We start from the raw sequence: 19741 nt of genomic DNA, 5'->3' as shown, positions 1-19741 counted from the left end.
AAGTTATTAAGCCTAGGTACTATTTTTGGATTAGTGGAGTCTGTAACCTGAAGCGTATGTAACCTGAGGTACCACTGTATCCTACTTTAGTAGTATTTTAACTTCTTTTGTGTGTGTGCAGGGGGCCGGGGATTGAGAATGGTTTACTATGAAGGATGCACACAGGTTTCTCCCTGCTGCCTCCTTCCCGCTTAGTGTATATTTGTACCAAAAATGGACAGGGACAGGCAGCCGCTTCCGCCTCACCCCCTGTTGTTGATGATGGTTGGAGCCCATAAAGAAATAAACTTCCCAAAGAATGTCAGTCAGGTCCCAAGGCGGGTCATCTAGTCCAGCCCCCTGCAATGCAAGGAACCAACCAACTGCTTTATCGTCTCCGTTTGTTTGTTTGTGCTTTTAACGGTTTGCTGTTTTATCTTTCATTTATTGACTAGATTTGTCAGTCGCAGGGCAACCCAAAGCGACTAACTCCTGGGGAATCTAAAGCAGATTCCTCTCCTCACGTCAAGGTCGCAAAACCTCTCAACATCCTCCAACGCCACTAATCCAACCGACAGCGTGAGGGCGGGGCTTAACTCTGAGGTAAACGCGGGCAGGCTGGCAGCGCCAACGGCCGAAGCGCGCGCCTGCCCACATCCCGGCCGCGACCAATCGCATAAGCCGATCCCCCTTCCTCCCCCCCCCCCGCGGCCACGAGACCCAGCCTCTTTCTTTTTCCCGAGTATCGCCGTGAGGCGTCGGTGGGCGGGGCTGCATAGCCGCCGGGAGCCTCGTGAGTGGCCGGCTCGCCTGCCAATAGCGCGCCGTAGTCCCGCCCTGCGAGCTTGATAAAGGAAGCCCTTCACTTCCTGATCCGCTTGCTGATTGGTTTATCCGGACGCGTAGGGACGCTTTTCGGGGACCTCCTCAGCGCCTTCAGCGTTCCGTTCCGAGGCGAGCGAAGCGGGCCGGCGCCATTAGCCACACCGCCATGACGTTCAAGCGGGCCCGCGACCGGCTCTACAGCACCCGCTGCTGCGGCTGCTGCCATGTCCGCACCGGCACTATCATCCTGGGCACTTGGTACATGGTAAGGAAGTTCTCGCTGTTAAGGGGAAAGGGCCGCTTTTGTCCGTTCGGAGGGGTTGTGAGGTGACGTTCTGGGTGATGGGGAGCCTTTATTGCGCGTGCGCACAGTCCCGCCGTACAACGTCCCTTTTTTCCTCGGGCGCTGACGTGCCCCGTGGAGCGGCCGCGCATGCGCGTTGCCCCCCCCCCGGAGTGTTTTCCAGAACTTTGCCAGCAAATACGTAAGACCTGGGAGAGCGGCGATCCCGGAAGGAGACTGGATTGGCCGCCTGCGGTTGGTCTTCCTTAGGCATTCCTGCCTGCGAAGGCTTAACTTCCTCGCTGCAAAGCCTTTTGAAAGCAACCCTGCAGCTGCGCACTTGTTGCTGTGTGTTCCCAGTTTTTCTGCCAAGTAGCTCAAGGTGACGTAGGTAGCTCTCCGCCTGAGTGAGGATTTGAACTCTGGTCTCCCAGATCCTAAGGGACGCGTGTGGCGCTCTGGGTTAAACCAGGACTTACCGATCAGAAGGTTGGCGGTTCAAATCCTCTTGACGGCATGAGCTCCCGTTGCTCCCTGCTCCTGTCAACCTAGCAGTTCGAAAGCACGTCAAAGTGCAAGTAGATAAATAGGTACCGCTCCAGCGGGAAGGTAAACGGCGTTTCCGTGTGCTGCTCTGGTTCGCCAGAAGTGGCTTAGTCATGCTGACCCCATGACCCGGACCGAGCTGTACGCCGGCTCCTTCAGCCAATAAAGTGAGATGAGCGCTGCAACCCCAGAGTCGGTCACGACTGGACCTAATGGTCAGGGGTCCCTTTACTTTTACCTCCCAGATCCTAATCCAAGGTGAGAGCCAGTGTGGTGTGCAATGGTTAAGAGTGTTGGTCCATGATATGGGAGACCAGGATTTGAATCCCTGCTTAGCCAGGAAGCTCACTGGCTGACCTTTGGCCAGTTACCATCTCTTTCAACTGAACCTACCTCACAGGGTTGTTGTGAGGATGAAATGGGGAGAAGGAGAACCCCCATTTCTGAGCTCCTCAGAAGAGAAAGGTGGTATATAAATGTAGTAAATAAATAAAACGACACCCTCTCACCTGTGAAATCTTTACACTCATGGAAGTAGTGTCGGAAAGAGAGCAAGGTTTGTGTGAGACAATTGGTTTGTGCTTCTCCTTAGGATTCTTCCCTGCTACATGCCCCTTTTGCCAATTGCACAAAGTAGAGTGGGCTCTGAGTGCTAAGCATTCGTTCTTAATCCATACTGGATTAATCCCTTTCCATACTGACTACTCAGTCTGTTTCTGGTCCTATAGTTTCTGCAGTGATGGACAGGAGAGAAGAAACACTAAAAAAATAGTTTATAATATGCTTAATTACCATTTCCTCTTGAGAATTATTTTTCATAAAATCCAGTCATCTTCTTGTTCTAAAATTGCCACTCTTCCATAGAGAATTCTGGGAGTTTCAGTTTTTGATGATAGTGGTGAGAATTCTTCTGAAGGTTCATAGTACACCTTCCCATAAAATATAGATCCTATGGGCAGAATGAATTAGCTACTAGTTTCCAGACTCCAAACAACAGCTGAGTTCATTCTTTATTTTCAGATGCTAGTGGAGGATGTTACTAAAAGAGTTAATAAAACCAGACAATTGGAACTTTAATACTATGGAGAAAATGCTGACTGAGACAGCATTGTGGCTTTGAAACAGCAAATTGCAAGGTTGTAGTTGTGAGCGCAATTTTAATTGAAATAGAAATTAATTCACTGCTTCTTGTGAAACTTGCTACAAAGTTCATAATATATGTAACATTAGTTTCCACTTCTATAAGGAAGTGGGGAAGTCACTTAGCAGCTAGTGTTTTTTTGTAGGTCAAACTCTTGCACTAGTTAGCATGGAGGGGGTTGGGGTGTGACTTCCATGAGTTTTCAACACCACTTTGTATCACTTGCCTGTCTTCACAAGATTTTCTATTTTTGATGTTTTCAGCTGCTGGTACTCAGGGAAGTGTTGGCATGCAGTCAGTTGTCCTTTCCATGGTGAGGGTGACCAGTCACCCTTACGATGCTGTTTGTTTTGTCTCTTCCCTTCAGCAGGAAGAGATTGCATCTTTGTACTAGGTGGGAGGGAATATTGGGTCAATAGGACACTTCCCACACAGCAGTAGTTAGAGAAGGCGTTTCTGGCATAGCATCTCATTAGCTAGGGTTCATAAATGTGCTTAACACTGGAGAGTTACTTTTTAAATCTTTCAATTCCTTGCCCTTCCCTTGAGCCTGGCATGGGTAGGATTTTTTAAAGAAGCAGAAAATAATCATCTTGCTTCTTTCTGAGACTTTACAGCAGGGGCAAGCCCCACCCCACCCTATGCTGTAGTGTAGCAGAATCTTGCACAGAAATGACAGTTGTACATTTCATCCATTTTGACCAACCATGGCTGCTGCATTGTAGGTTTGAAGTTTGCTGTAGTTGTTCTGGCATAGTAGGGTTCAGATTAACAAGGATTAGCTGACGTTTGGCCTTCAGGTTTTACTGGGGTACAATATTTATCTTTGGTCATGCTGGCTAGAGCTAATGGTAGTTGGAATTCCACAACATCTGGAGCACCACAGCTCAGCCACCTCTGCTGTAGGCTGTAAAAGTTAAGCCTATGCACACAAAACTATGCACTGTTGAAATAAATAGAAATTCAGGACATGCATGTTGGCATTGTCTCGAGACAGGTGGATGGCAACATAGCACTAACAAAACTGGTGTGATAGAGTTGCAGTTCCATTGAGTGTTCTTCTGTGGAAGGAGATGTCAGCTCCTTCAGATTCTATGAACTAAAGTAAACTGTAGGAAAATTTGAGATGCAGTTTCTTTCAGCTTGCTGATCTGCTTAAGTTAAAACAATGGGAACTATTGGTATTTATATTGCAACCGTATAGTGGCCTTATGGACTGTGTAGGATATTTAATGTGTTCTCTAGCTGATTGTTAATAGGACATTGTGAACTTACAAACTTCAAATTTAGAAATGGTGTTAAATGCCTGAGAAATGTGTTTTAAGTAAAGTATGTATCCAAAATGTCTTCTTTCAAAAATAGCTTTTGTGTGACTTGGTGGTTTTGGAGAAAATTCTGGGGAAAGTACTTGGGAAGTTAAAACTTTAGATACTATAGTAAGGAAATTAAAAATACATTGACTTGAAGTTTCTGTCTTAAATGCATCCTGAAACTGGAGGGGAAACGAGAGATAATAGTACAGAGAAGGTGATAGAGCAGGAAGATGATGAGGCTTCATATGGCTTCTTGGAATGCTGCAGAAACTTTTTTCCCAGAAAGTAGCTGTGTCCTCAAAGCTCATACAAGCTCCTTAGCTCTTTGCTACGTGACCAATTACTATGTTGCTTGCAGATATCCTTTGAATTGCAAGGATTTTTCTCAATACTGTATGTGACAAAAGGTCTTACTCCCTGTCCAGATCAGGGTGCCTGTAGGCAAATAGGCACAGCCATCCTGAAATATGCAGTTTCATGGAATGTTATTCTCCTTTAATCTGATGTTTGGCTTAAACAAAATCCTGTTTATAGCCACCAGCAACTAGCTTTGTTCTCTTTGGCAATCTTGGCAGAGCTCGCATTCCACCTCTTTTTATTCACATAATTTACATTGGTTGCATTACAGTACGTAGTAAAATTAAAAATGTAACCAAGTGTGTGTGGATACATTATATTACTGAGATATTCAAACACTTTTCAACAAAACTGTAGGTGCATGACCTTTCCTACAGCTGTTTTTGTTTACTTTAAAACTACAGAGTGTAGTTTTAAGTTGGGATCTTGATGAATAAGACAGATCAATACTCAGTTGAGGGAGGTATGTAATTATAGAGATTTTTATCCAGATATTTTTCCACATATATAGTCACATACTTATATAATGCATATAGTCACATACTTATATAATGCATAACATTGTTAATGGGGCATATACATTGCATTAATTTTAGAATTGCAATATTTTTGCAATTATCTAGGGATCCAATCCTATTCACATTTACTTAGAAGTAAGCCCAGTTGAACATTATATGATTTCTGAGTAGGATTGGGCCACACCTTGAGTTTTCATAACTAGCATAAGTCTTTAATTGTAGTTGTGCTAAATAAATGCTTTTTAAAACTGAGGGTTGTGTGTAAGACTGCAGTTTTGCTCGTGCAACAAGGTTCCATGTGCACAATGGAACTGCCCTTTCCTCTGTCACTTGCAGTCAGGACCATTATGGGCAGATTTTGGAAGAGCCGGAAGGGAAGGGGAAATCCTACTGTTCAAGTGGAAATCCACTTGAGTAGCACTGGATGCAACCCTTGACCAGTGTTTGATCATATTTCACCAGTAAGTTGACCAGCTCCTATAAACCCTTTTTGGTACGGTGAGCCTGTGTTCCTCTGTTTTAACCTAGAAAAACACTTATTAAATGCAAGGCAAAGTGCATTTCAGTCTCTGTTCTTTGGTAAGATTATAATAGGGAAAAGTTCACTGGCTGCTTGGAACACAAATTATTACATAATGCCTGTCTATTCATGAGGCACTTTTGTTTTCTGTTTGTGTTGCGGATTATAACAAACCTATTAAGATTAGCCAAACAAAATCCTCTTTTGCAAACTTAAAGGAAAGCGTTGTGGTTCATTTTATAAAAGCATGTCTCAATTCTGTTCAATTGCTGCCATTTGATTTCCACCCCTCCTTGATGGTATGCTTTCTCAGATTTGGTATGTGAGCAATATTAAGCTAGAATACTTTAAAACAATCACATTGGGGATTTGTCTGTGCAGTTTAAATTTTTAATTCATGCTCCCTGAAAAAATAATTTACAAAATATTAAACACATGCCATATTCATATTTTCTTAGGTGGAAAGAGTAGATTGTCAAACCATCCAAATCCTTTGAAATATTTTAAGTAAATGTAAAGCTTTTTACTACTGCATTGGACTGATAGGAAGATTTAGAGCCAAATTATTGCTCTTTATATTTTTCCAACTGTCCACGTTCATATTCAGCCTTTCCTAGATATATACCATATTTTTCGCTCTATGACACGCACTCGACCATAACACGCACGTAGTTTTTAGAGGAGGAAAATCTGTAGGCATGCCACCCGTAGGCATTTCCTCCATAACACGCACAGACATTTCCCCTTACTTTCTAGGAGGAAAAAAGTGAGTGTTATGGTGCAAAAAATATGGTAGCTCATTTTGCAGTGAATGTAAATTCCTGTTACAAAACCCACCTCTTTGGTGAATAGAATACCGTGAAGTTTGTATTTCTAAAATATTCATTGATGGTGATCATTAAGAGAGATGAGCAGGGTATAATAGTATCACAATTGTCAGATACAGAATGCTGTACCTAAATTGCTTAACTGTTGTAATAAACTGAAAAAGCTTGAGAGAGGCTTCCCAGTGTGGCTTCTGTTATTTGGGAGTCAATCTTGCTGATTTCATTTTAAACTAAATATGTTGCATTGGTGATATTTGTTATAAGGTGGGGGGAACGTTTTTTAATACCAGTTTGGGAGACTGAAGACAGCATAAGAATTTGTTGAAACAGCCATTTAGGTGGGAAAACATGACCTTTTATGTTACAGAACAATTTTTAGGTGGTGGAAATACTGGTCCTTAAATTGTTTAAAAATCGTTAGCAGTTTTGCAAAGTGAATATTTTATATTGACTCAATGCCTCCTGTACGTAAATATGATCTGAAGTCAACAGAGAGAGAAACTCTACATTGTGGTTGTCGGTGTAATGCCCATGGGCACCCATTTGCTTTCAGGGGGTCTTCTTTTCTGCCTGCAGGACATCCCCACCCTGTTTGAAATTAGTCTTGATACAGGCATTCTAATGTCATCAATATTGCTTGGTTGCAAAATGTGATATGGTGCCCATGAGTTTCTCCAGTTTGCTGATGTGCCCAAAGACCTCAAAAAGTTGGTGATGTTTTCACTTAATCCGTAGGGAATGTGTCGGGAGGGGGAATGGAAGATGAAGATATTTCTTGCTGAGATTAAAAACATTTGGTGTGTCTAGTGCATCTTCACATCTTAAATTCAATCCATGGCCTTGAATTTAGTGTTCCAAAGTTTGGTGTTTTTGGAGACTGTGTTAGAAACTGAGCTATGAAAGCTAGGAGTTAAATGGCACCTTAAACATAGGTTAGGGGCACAGCAACGGAATGTCTGGACGTGCTTTTTTATAACAAGAATACAAAGCTGGAAATGAACGAGCTGCAGCTAAAAATATTATGTTCGTTTTTCACATAGCCTAGCCCTTCCCTTGCTCACCCCCCTAATATTTTTAAGAGAGTCTCTTCTCCAGTCTTCAGAAAGTAGCTGGGAACCAGAAAAAGCTCCTCTTTTCCTTCCACTCTGCAGTTTGAATCTGAAATCTTAGACTCAGTACTGATCCCAGAGCTCAGAAACTGCTTGCACTAATGAAATTCTGTGTTGCAAAATGTGCCTAGAACAATGGGAGTTTCAAACATTTTTGGGAGAGTTGCACTGGTCCCCCCCCCCCCCATAACCAGAACTATGGCCAGTGCTTCTTTTGGGGGACCAGACTTAAAATATAACATTTAAGTTTGTAACACAGTGTTTCTGTAGGAGTGTACGGACATTTCGTATCCTTTGTACAACACAGGTGGTACCGCCTCTGCCTTCCTTAGCTCAGGCTTTTATACCTACAGCTTGGTATCTTAATGTTTAGAAAAGTTCTCAGGAGTTAGAAAGGTCTCATCACAGCATCAATATATATTAATAGCTCAGTTACGTGTAACAAGAGTCGCTTGTGTTTCATTAAGTGTTATTACTCATACAAGTTGTTCCTTTTAGCAACCTTAGTTAGCAACCTTGCCACTTGTCTCCGCAAGGGTGATTTGCATGACAACTTGATCTGTGGGATTGTCACACAGTTTCTCATCAAGTTTCCTTCTTGCAGTGGTTTGCTCTCCAGATTTCTCTGCTTTCACTTTGTGTTGTGTCTCAGTAGCCATTTGGATAGGCAAAATAATGGAGAGTTGAATGTTCACTCTCAAGATCTTGTGGAGGTCATGTAACATAATTAGTAGTTTGTTGGGAGAACATAAGCACTACTAGATCAGGCCAGTGGCCTGTCTAGTCCAGTATTTTGTTATTACAGTACCTAACAAGATGCTTACAGAAAACCTGCAAGCAGGACCAGAGTGCAACACAGTGTAAGAAACTCAGATATATAAGTTAGAAATTAAATGGCTCCTTAAACCAGAGTTGCAGTCGCCAAAACGGAATGTCTAGTTGCCATTTTTTGGGCAAGACTGCTTTAAAGTCTTATTTTTCAGATGATGGACTGACTGATTAATTCTCAGATAAACATCTGGCCAGTCCAGATGAAAACCTTGAGCTAGGTTAAGAACATTGAGAATTTAAAGAAGAAAAGTCCCTTGATCCCAAGGACAGTCCACCTGTATATTGGCCTATTTCAACCTCTTCTTCTTAATGGTGACTGCTCCTGCTCAGGCTGCACAGAAAAAGCATCTTGGTTCCAGAAATTCATTCCAGTTGTACAGATAAAATATAACTGATAGAATTCTACATGATGCTGCATTTAGTGTGTGAAAACAGTCTAGATCCCCAGGCATGTACCTCATAATGGTAGAGATGTCAGGCGCCCTTGCACCCAGGTATCTTCACTTGGTTGCAAGTAATCAACAGCCAGGTGCAAAATGCGCCTGGAGCCTAACTAATTTCAAACACTGACAACACACTCCCCTCTTGTGATTTCCAGCAACTGGCATGCAGAGGTATACTGCCTCTGACAGTGGCAGGTAGTATATAGCCATCATGGCAAATAGTCATTGGAAGGTAATCTTATCCTCTGTGAAACTTAAAACTCTCTCTTCATCGATAACTAGAAAGCATGGGCTCTGCTGTGCTTGACAGCAGAACATATTCTGGAACAGCAGCTTCTGAATCTCCTCTGTCCTTTCTACTTTTACATTCCTTTCCTTTAAAAGCCTCGTTAAGTCCCTTAGAGACCTCAAGGACTGGCACAGTCCCATAGAAATGATGCCGAGAGCAAAAGAAGGGGATGGGTCACATTTGTTGATGAAAGAAGCATAGAATTGTAGAGTTGGAAGGGGTCCGAAGGGTCACCTAGTCCAACTCCCTGCAGTGCAGGAGGAACAAGTGGAAGTAGGAAGACCATATCTTCTTTTCCTTTTTTAGTCTGAGGCTTCCATGCCCTAAATGGATGAATTAAGCCCACTCCCCCCTTTAACTATCTCAAGCTTGCTCACCCTGTTCCAGGTAGCCGCAGTCTTGACATGCAAAGCTAAAAATGTGGAGCTTCTTAAGTGCTTACCGTATTTTTCGCCCTATAGGACGCACTTTCCCCCCTCCAGAAATGAAGGGGAAATGTGTGTGTGTCCTATGGGGCGAATGCAGGCTTTCGCTGAACCCTGGAGAGCGAGAGGGGTCGGTGCGCACTGACCCCTCTCGCTCTCCAGGCTTCAGGAAGCTCTGCGCAACCCTTGGGAGACCGGCTCGAAGCCGTGGCGGGCTCCGAAGGGTTGCGCAGAGCTGCCTGCATTCCGAAGCCTGGGGCGCAGTGAAGAGTGCTCCCGGGCTTCACGCAGCTCTCCGCAAGCCTGGGGAGACGGTGCGGCTCCCTAGGCTTGCGGATAGCAGGCTGTTCTGGGGGCTGGGGTCGGGGGAAGCTCGGGCTTCCCCCGCGCCAGCCCCGCGCCTGGGGGGGAAATAATTATTTTTCTTTATTCCCCCCCCCCATAAAAACTAGGTGCGTCCTATGGGGCAGTGCGTCTAATGGGGCGAAAAATACAGTATGTTGTAGAAAACGGGGGGGGGGGGGACGACAGATACAAGTTAAGGAGTGGAAACCAGAGTAAATACTGAGGTGAGGTGAGGGCCAACAGTGGCCTCTGCCCAATTGAATGCAACCCTTTGCTTGATTTCTTGTGGGTGTCATGGAGCAGGAAGTAGAACAAAAAGAAAAAAGGGGGTCCGCTACTCACCACTGGCTGTTCTAGTTCTGAATGGCAAATTAGAGTTGTTTTGATATCTTCAATATGGTTGAAAGAAACTTATCTAATGTAAGCAGGCGGTCTGCCGTTTTTTAACTTTTGTATCTTCTGTCCCCCAGCTTATCAGACCTGCCAGATTTTAGACAGGGAAAAGAGTCGCTGAAATCTCACCAGATATGACAAGTGGAAACTTCAGACACAAATGTGCTTATTAGGGAGCATTCCTTGTTGAACTTTTTGGGGTTTTGAGTAAATATACTGAGAAAGCTTTGCTATATAAGTGGTTTGTAGTTCAGTATTTTGCTTTCCCCCGTTCTCATGTAGTAGCTTTTGTTTTGTTTTTTTGCAGGTAGTGAATCTGTTGATGGGCATTTTGCTGACTGTTGAAGTTACTCACCCTAATACTGTGCCAACAGTGGATATCCAATCTGAAATCATTGGTAGCTACTATCCCTCTGAGAGGGTGGCTGGTAGGTATATATATTTTCTGGAGAGCAATGATTTTTGATATAGTGTGTTGTGTGTTTTTCAGAGTACATAATTCCATATGAAAATGTGTTTTAAAATTCATTTGTGAGGTACATTAATCAGGGATCAAACACTTCACTTAGCTTGCCAAGCCATAATTTGTGGCTTTCAGTAATTTCTCCTCTTTTCTGCATATGCCAGACAACATGGGGAAACATGTCCATGTTTCTCTTTGGTGAGAAGATGATTGATTAGAAGATCCCTCACCACTCTGCAAGTCCTATATACAGGAGGTCTGTTCACACTGACCTCTCATCTTAGAACAGAAAAATGTTCATGGAAGATCTGTATAGAAAACAACACACTCCATCAGTTGGAGGCAGAAGAAACTTAACTAATGCCTTTTTCAGCTAAGAATTATGCTTGTGACTAAGTGTTGCCTAGCATCCTGTTTTCCAACTTTCTTCAGACAAATAAAACATGGCAAAGTATCTTCTATCTCAAGTGATAGTAAACAGTATCTTACTCTATTTGTGTAGAGTCAAGCTGACTTGGTCAAAAAATTGATAAGCAGGAAATGCAGACTGAAACTCAGTTGGGCTTCAACTGGTGGGTCTGGACTCGCTAGTGAACCATGGCCTGATCCATGGTGGGCCACAACAAGAGCACTGCCGCTATGCAGTTATATTGTAAAAGATTAAGAAATGGGTCTCCAAATGCATGTTTGGGTCAAAGGTGGGCCATGGGTCTGAAAAGGTTGAAAGACAGCTGCTCTAAAATCCAGAGCAGAAGTCAAGGTGCTCCCTCCCTAAGAAATGACATTGAGATGCTCAGCAGAATAGTATTGCAAAGCTGTATAACAACGGTGAAACTATAGAGAACATAAAAAGAAAATGAAGTATTCTTAAGGAATATGCTTTGTTAAACTAGCTTCTCCCCTTGCAACCAGCTTTCCTAAAATAGATAAAATAATTCATTGTGGTGAAAAATTCATGAGTGTTAAAATTTGTCAAAGATGTAGAGTGTTCTGGTAGCTTAGAGGTGGGCTCCATTATGCCTCTATATTAACTTTTATGCCTACATACTGCTAGATTGTCAGTGCGCTGCAGTATCCCCTTTATGTGATAGAAATTCTTCATCATATTGTATATTTAAAATAGTGGTTTAAAAAGCAGCTACAACAAATATAAATCCTTGATGTACTTTTATTGTTAAAAATGACTCTTGGTGTTTTTCTCCCACCAGAAAATGCATGTGTTCTCTTTGCTATCTCGCTCCTCATGTTCACAATAAGTGCTATGATGGTGTATGGAGCAATTGCTGTAAGTATATATGAATGGTTTTCAGCACTAAACTTTTCTCGATTCGATTCACTTCAGAATTAATGAATTCTTCCTGTTTTGCCCTTTTAGCATCGAGTTGGCTGGCTGATTCCATTCTTCTGTTACCAGCTCTTTGACTTTGTTCTCAGCTGTCTGGTGGCTATAAGTTCTTTGACATACTTACCAAGAATAAAGGACTACCTGGATCAGCTGGTAAGTGTCTAAATGTAAATGGTGTATTCTGATACGGAGACAAATTTATTATTTTCCTGATGAAGGGGATGCTTTATCAGAGTTTGATATGCAGATAAAGGCTGAGTTCGCATGGTGAGAATGAGCTGCAGAGAGCCTTGGGCTTATGTGCTCCCCCTCCTTCTCCCCCTTGGCCACAATGAGCAGTTTGGGAGCTTTCATGTCTAATTTATAATTACTCCAGCTTGTAGTATAAAAATTAACACTGTGTGTGTTTGAAACAAGCTGGCTTTAGATCATGGGTTATGAAGCTGGCTTGTTTGCAATGTAGACTTGATGCTAAACTGGTTAATAAACATTGGAAGCAAAAACTTCCAAACTCGTGGCTGTGTCAGAGGAGCAGAGGGAAATAAGGGAGTGGCTTGCTGTGGCTCATTCTTACAGTGACTTCCATACATGCCCAGTATGTTTGTATCCTGACTTCTGTATTTCTAAAGAAAATTTCTACATCTGTTTGTTTAACAGCAGGTGTTCTCTCTTATATCATATTGGTTAAAATATATTTACTAGCTATATTTCAGTGGATGAAAATTGCAGCTTGGTTGAATGTCATTATAACTTTAACTCATTTTTAAAAGAACAAGGTCTTTTGGTTATGACTGGTGTATTCCTCCCTTCTGAAACTTTTGAGGAAAATCTTTGTGTGTTGGCCTTGGAATCCATGCTAATGGAACATCCTAATGACTTCCTCCTTGCTTCCTAGAATGGATCTGTGTCATATTTAAATACGTCAGGAGACTTGTATGGGCCTGCCTTCTGTGGTTCCAAAGCAGAGGTGTATCTGTCACAAGCTAAATGGATACTCTATGAAACTGTTTTCATTTCATCTAATTTTCTTTACAAATAAAGTAGAGCTTAGGAAACATAGTTTAAGTACAAAAGATAGCTTTTGAAGTTGTTGAATAACATTATCCTGGTCTATATTTAAAACATTTCTATTTCCTACATTAGCCAGAGTTTCCGTACAAAGATGACCTCCTTTCCCTCGATTCAAGCTGTCTTCTGTTCACTGTTCTGGTGTTTTTTGCCTTGGTGATCATCTTGAAGGTCAGTTTTTGGATACTATACATTGCATCTTTTAGGGAACACTAGAGTTGCTGAATTTTCTCTCTAGCCTTCTTCAAGTGTTTAACTTATGGCTAAGTAAACAGGGTTTATAGCAAGTAGAGATTAGTGTGCTAATTCCCTTGTTAGCTAAAAGAACATTTTTTGAAGTACTTGAGGTTCCCTGTGTTTTAGACACATATTTTTTTCTGAACTATACATTGCAAGTACATGGCATCCATACAGTATAAAACTATGTGCTTAGATTGGAGATAATCGATTTTCATGCCTGGTTTTATGTGATAGTCATACGGCAGGCAGGTATAGTTTGCCTAAATGCCCTGGTGGACTAAGTTCAGGAACCTGGAAGACATAATTAAGTATACAGGCTAAAGATTTCCCACCCACTTCTAACAATTAGAAGGCAGCCTCTTTGCAGCACCAGGTTACCTAGTTAATACTGCTTTCCTCTTTGTTCCATCATCCAGGAAAGGGTCCACACTTTCTAGACAGTGGCATGCATCAGGGGTTACTGGCCTGTCTTTTTAATTTTCTGCCTACAAATTAGCTTGGGGACAGGTGTGGAGGTCTGTTGCATGAAGCTTTTCCGCTCAGAGAGGCATGAGATAATGGATGCACTCAACACCATCCCTTTACTACTTCAGTTTGGTAATTTCAGCTCCTTTCATAGCAGTTTCAGAATCTAGTCTAAAAGTTTTCTGTTTGGTGCACTGGACCTGTCTTTTTAAGCATAAAGAGTACACAATCACAGTTAGGAACTGTTGAAACAATTAAATTCCATCTCCCCTGCAATTCTGAAGTTTACATTCCTCTGTGCTTTGTTTTGTTCTCCATATACATTATGCTGATGTTGGCATGCTATCCAGCTAAAATGAAGGTATTTTAATTTGATGCAATAGAAGTGCTGGCTCAGTGACAACAAGGTGTTTGTGCTGTAGTTTTAGCTATAGCAGCCTTCAGTTCCTTAGAAAATGATAGCACTTACTTTGTGCTGGAATAAACAACTAAATAAGCTTACATAGCATGTCTGCTAAATGGTATGTATGTATGTATGTATGTATGTATGTATGGTCTTCCTAGAAATGTAATTCACAAATCTGCTATTTATTATTTTAAATTTTTGTTTGTCCTCTTGCAGGCCTACCTAATTAACTGTGTGTGGAATTGCTATAAATACATTTGCAACAGAAACTTGCCTGAGATCGCAGTGTACCCTGCATTTGAAGCACCTCCACAGGTAAAATCTTGACAAGACCAAAATAAGCTGCCAGTTATAATTTTGAGTGACAGGGCTGATGATATTATATGTCTTTGAACCGGAGGTCAGCAAACTTTTTCAGCAGGGGATCGGTCCACTGTCCCTCAGACCTTGGGGGGGGGGCTGGACTATATTTTGAAAAAAAAGGATGAATTCCTTTGCCCCACAAATAACCCAGAAATGCATTTGAAATAAAAGCACACATTCTACTCATGTAAAAACACCAGGCAGGCCCCACAAATAACCCAGAAATGCATTTTAAATAAAAGGACACATTCTACTCATGTAAAAACAAGCTGATTCCCAGACCATCCATGGGCCGGATTGTGAAGGCGATTGGGCTGGATCCGGCCCCCGGGCCTTAGTTTGTCTACCTATGCTTTGAACCAACTTCATTTTTTACAAGTGCCAAATTAGCATTCTTCCATCAAGCATTAGTGTCTGGATGCAAAATGCAACAACATGAAAAATCCGATAGCTACAAGCTTTGGTACCAAACTGACAGCAGTGTATTAAGGCAAATGTTATATAATGGCCTAGTTTGCATATTCGGGTTAGCCAAGCCTGGGACTATGTAAACATACAAGCTCCCAGAAAGGAGATTGCAACTGCTGTACTCTTCCCTGGACCTTTTCGCTACAACACCATGCTGATTTGAGCTAAGGCTTGACTTAGTGTGTTATTCAAAGATGGGTTTCTGGTTAAGCTTTCTCCAGGCAAGCTGTGAGTTTCAACCAAGTGGTGGTCTTGGTTACAGCTTGTGGTTAGTGTGGAGAGAACTTTACCCATGAGCTTGAAGAGAGTATTTCAATGAGGAGCAAAACAGCTGCAAGTTCCTATCCAGGAGCCCACATGGTCAGAGTTTTGCTATGCCATGATTTGGGCTAGCCTGATGCACAAACAGCCACTGCAAACATTTTATGGCAAGGCCACAGCTACTCTTAACATTGAGAAACAGTGAAGCAAATGAAAAACGTTTGGCAACTCCAGATCAATGAATTTTTCTGGAATCTTAAGAAGTTTCAAAATTCCACTCATCATTTATGGCCTGAATACATCTGACAAATGATTAAATTAGTAGCAGTTTCAAATTGTATCTATTACTAAAGCAGTACAATTCTTGCAATAGCTGTAATGGGTTTCCATGTGTAAGCATCTGCTGTAATGTATGTTATAACAGAACAACAAATGCTTACATGAAGTGAAATAGGGAAAAAAATTTTTTAGTATTTATCTTTGTGAGTGTGTGATTCTAAAGGAAAGTGAACTTTTCAGGAGGGATGTCTCCGAAATCACATTTTTCTCTTAACTATTATTTATGCTGTCACTCTTGAGGTGGAGTAGTCACCCCCAAGCAACATACTTTCTTTGATTTCTGTGATAAAGTAGTAGCACAAAATGTGAGCAGTTTTCATTTTATGCTAATTTGCAATCTTTCAACATTGGGCGAAGGAGTTCTTTGCAAGTCCACTCGTAACACCAGCCAGGTACTTGCATGACCAGGAGACACAAAGTGATAGCTTCATCCAAAATGTTTGTGTTAAGCATAAAGATATTCTGAATCTGTGGATTTATTGTCGAACTGTTAACCGCGGGTATCTTGACACACTGTTCAGCAATAAGCCACTTTGTTCTGTGGCCTGTCTTTCGAAGACAGAGGTCCTCTGGCTGGGTCGGGATGGTATGGGGATGAGGAACCAACTCCCTTCTCTTGCGGGGGCCCAATTAGTGCCATTGCTTTCCATTAAGAGTTTGGGTGTAATCCTTGACGCCTCCCTTTCCATGGAGGCGCAGGTTACAGCAACAGCCAAGGCAACATTTTTCCACCTTCGCTGCACCAAGCAGTTGGTCCCTTACCTTTTCTGCCCCGACCTGGCCACAGTGATCCATGCGACTGTCACCTCCAGGCTTGACTACTGTAATTCGCTGCCCGTGAAGCTGTCCCAGAAACTCCAGCGGGTGCAGAATGCTGCAGCGAGGCTCCTCACGGGGTCTCTGCCATGGGAGCATATTCACCCAGTGCTTTTTCAGCTGCACTGGCTCCCGGTGGAGTACAGGGTCAGATTTAAGATGCTGGTTTTGACCTTTAAAGCTTTTCACTGCCTAGGACCCTCGTACCTACGGGACCGCCTCTCCCGGTATGTCCCACAGAGGACCTTAAGGTTCATAAATAGCAACACCCTAGAGGTCCCTGGCTTAAGGAAGTTAGATTAGCCTCAGCCAGAGCCAGGGCTTTTTCAACACTGGCTCCCGCCTGGTAGAACGCTCTGCCTCATGAGACCAGGGCCCTGCACGATCTGATTTCTTTCTGCAGGGCCTGTAAGACAGAGTTGTTCTGCCTGGCCTTTGGCTTGGAGTCAATTTGATTCCCTCCCCCTCTTTCTTTTTTCCTTTCTCCTCCTGTGATGAGGCTGCATTTTAATGTTATAATGTTGTATTTTAATCTTGTTTTTAAGTTGTATTCATTCAACTTGTTTTTATTATTGCTTGTTAGCCTCCTTGAGCCTGGCCTTGGCTGGGGAGGGTGGGGTATAAATAAAATAATATTATTATTATTATTATTATTATTATTATTTATTAAAAACACATAGCAGTGAAACTTTCTCAAGAATATCTAAAATTGATTTCTCAACTTCCTCATATATATTATATTTAAAATCTGTGTTTCCCTTCTATAGTATGTCCTGCCAACCTATGAAATGGCAGTAAAGATGCCAGAGAAGGAACCTCCACCTCCTTACATACCTGCCTGAAGACAACTGAAAACGTGTGGTTGAGCACCCGTACCAGCTTCACTTTTTTATATTGCCAGACTGCTTTAATATTCAGGGCTTTAGGTGCAAAGCTACATGGTTGAGAGGCATTTGATATAACTTTACTAAAATCCATATGAAAATCATCCCCTTGCCAGTAGTTTTTAATTTCATTGATCATCTCAATCATTTTACAGTTATGCCTTAGGGTTTAATTCTGCAAGTACCTCTATATTTGTATATAACTTCATTCATATGCATTTACGTTTTCATTTAATTTGATAAATAAGGATTAGTATTGGACGTAGGTGTTCACATGATCAGGCATTTTACAAATATGGATTAGTTCTGAAGGACAATCTGATCAGTTGGCAAGATAACAGCTTGTGTTTTTCTTCTTCATTTATATTGTAGTGGGAAGTTCAGATGTGGTATACGATATATATATATATACACACGCATATGTATATATATATTTACTTGCACTTTCTCTTACCTTTCTTTATTGTTATTCAATGCCTTGAAACAGTATGTTCAGGAAGCCTAAAGCTGGCACTAATTTGAAGTTTTTCCTATATGCTGTGAATGCAGCAAAAGTGCAGCAAGAAATTACATTTGTGTCAGTTGCATGCTTCCAATCTGTGTGCATTTCCATCTTTGTTTATAAATGATGTTTAATAAAATCTTGTTAAAAAAATAATCCAGTGGTGTATTTCATTTGTTGTGTTCATTAAAATAATTCTTGATTTTTTTTGTCTGCTAAAATAAAACTCATACTTTGAAATCAGTCCTGTAGCTTCAAGCAAAAACAATTACCAGAGAATATACATTCATTTTTCATTGCGGTGGTATAAGAAGTTGATTTCATATCTCTTTTCTTTTGTGCCAGTGCTAAGTCTATTTCACCATTGGAGCCAGAGACAAATGTTATTAGCTGTGGGTTGACATAGGAGACTGAGAGTTCAGTAGTATCTCATGTTCTGTTTATCTGAAGGCATAGCTTGGATTCTCTATCTCACTGTGTGTGTGTGTGTGTGTGTGTGTGTGTGTGTTTGAGATACAGAGAGAGAAAGAGAAAGTAAAAAATAAAGCTACCATTGCAGTTTTAAATACAGTGGTACCTCGGGTTAAGTACTTAATTCGTTCTGGAGGTCCATTCTTAACCTGAAACTGTTCTTAATCTGAAGCACCACTTTAGCTAATGGGGCCTCCCGCTGCCGTAGCATGATTTCTGTTCTCATCCTGAAGCAAAGTTCTTAACCCGGGGTAATATTTCTGGGTTAGCGGAGTCTGTAACCTGGAGTGTATGTAACCCAAGGTACTACTGTACTGTATTGCCCCGAATATAAGCCGCATCTTTAAAATTCAAGGGGGGGGGGGGAGACAATACCTGCATTTAAGCTGCTCCCTTAAAATTCCACAGGCACTCACACCCATTCCGTTTTACAGTATGTCTGTTTCAGCAGCGATATTGTGAAGGCCAATTTTTGTAAGGTCACAAATTGTAAGCCGCACTTTCACAGTTGGAATTTGGGGGGAAGGTGTGGCTTATATTCAGCCCAATACGGCAATATGTTTGGCTGTGGGGTGATGGCAGATGTAATATTTTGCAGAATATGCTTTAACTATGTATTAAAAACATGGACTGCTAATTTTAGCAATACTTGCTTTACACACTTTGAAGTCAAGGCGTTGGGTTTCCCATTTTCTGTCTGTGCATGTGCTTCCTATGTCTCTCGAGTCACATTAAAATTGCATATGAGCGTTGGCTGGGATTGTGAGGTGGGCACCATTCTTCAAGAGGGGGTTGGGTTATAAGGACCGTCTCCTGCTTGGGTTGAATTGTTAAAAGGCAGTCAGATCTCAGGGTGTTCTTCCTGGTAGATCTTTGGCTCCTCAGTGATCTCCCCCCCCCCCCCAAGTCTTCCTAAAAAAATCTCAACAACTTTGGCCCAGTGGGTAGATCATCTCCAGTTTTTTTATACTGTGAGTAGACAGTATACTGTGACAGTCTGTTGGGAGTTGGTCATCCCTGCTCTAGATGTTAGGGCATGCTTGGGGAAGCACCTTCAATAGACGTGTCCACCCTTGGAGAGAGTGGGAACATGGGTAAAGACTACTCTGAGCCTACTCCAGAGATTTTCCCCGCCTACCACCAACTGTCCTTTGGGAGAGGATCCCAGGAGAGAGCTGGGTGGCTGACAAAAGTCCCATCTCAAAGCCTGGTCTGGATGGAAGGAGAGATAAGCTCCCACTTCGCTGTTATGGTCCCAATCCAATATCCCTTAGCTGCTTTGAAGAAGACCTTGGGAGGAATACAGTGTTGCACTAAGGTGATCATTCCATTAAGGAAGCATTTTTGGTTTGCTAGATAGAACAACCCTACCTCCTTCCCCCCTACATACTATTATGGAGGTTCTCCCAACCCCTACCCCCCAAGCCAATTTCAAGAGGCCTAGGGGATTAGAGGGGGGGAAGCCCTTATGCAGGTGATGGGACTCCTTAGCTGAATCCCATCCCC

At 42.1% G+C, this 19741-nt stretch overlaps 1 protein-coding gene across 1 annotated transcript; it reads left to right on the top strand.

The window, feature by feature from the left end:
- Positions 1 to 733: 733 nt before the first annotated feature.
- On the top strand, positions 734 to 17920 carry LAPTM4A (lysosomal protein transmembrane 4 alpha). Its single transcript, XM_083495753.1, has 7 exons — positions 734 to 1069; positions 10452 to 10572; positions 11816 to 11892; positions 11983 to 12105; positions 13096 to 13191; positions 14348 to 14446; positions 17146 to 17920. Exons 1-7 carry the CDS (start codon positions 971 to 973, stop codon positions 17218 to 17220), a joined length of 690 nt encoding a protein of 229 aa, XP_083351879.1. The 5' UTR covers positions 734 to 970; the 3' UTR covers positions 17221 to 17920.
- The last annotated feature ends 1821 nt before the right edge of the window (positions 17921 to 19741 follow it).

The sequence above is a fragment of the Podarcis liolepis genome, assembly GCF_965112155.1.
Source record: "Podarcis liolepis genome assembly, chromosome: 3".
In the NCBI taxonomy this organism is placed as follows: Eukaryota; Metazoa; Chordata; class Lepidosauria; order Squamata; family Lacertidae; genus Podarcis; species Podarcis liolepis.
Note: the sequence above shows the minus strand (reverse complement) of the source record. Positions and strands in the feature narration are given on the sequence as shown.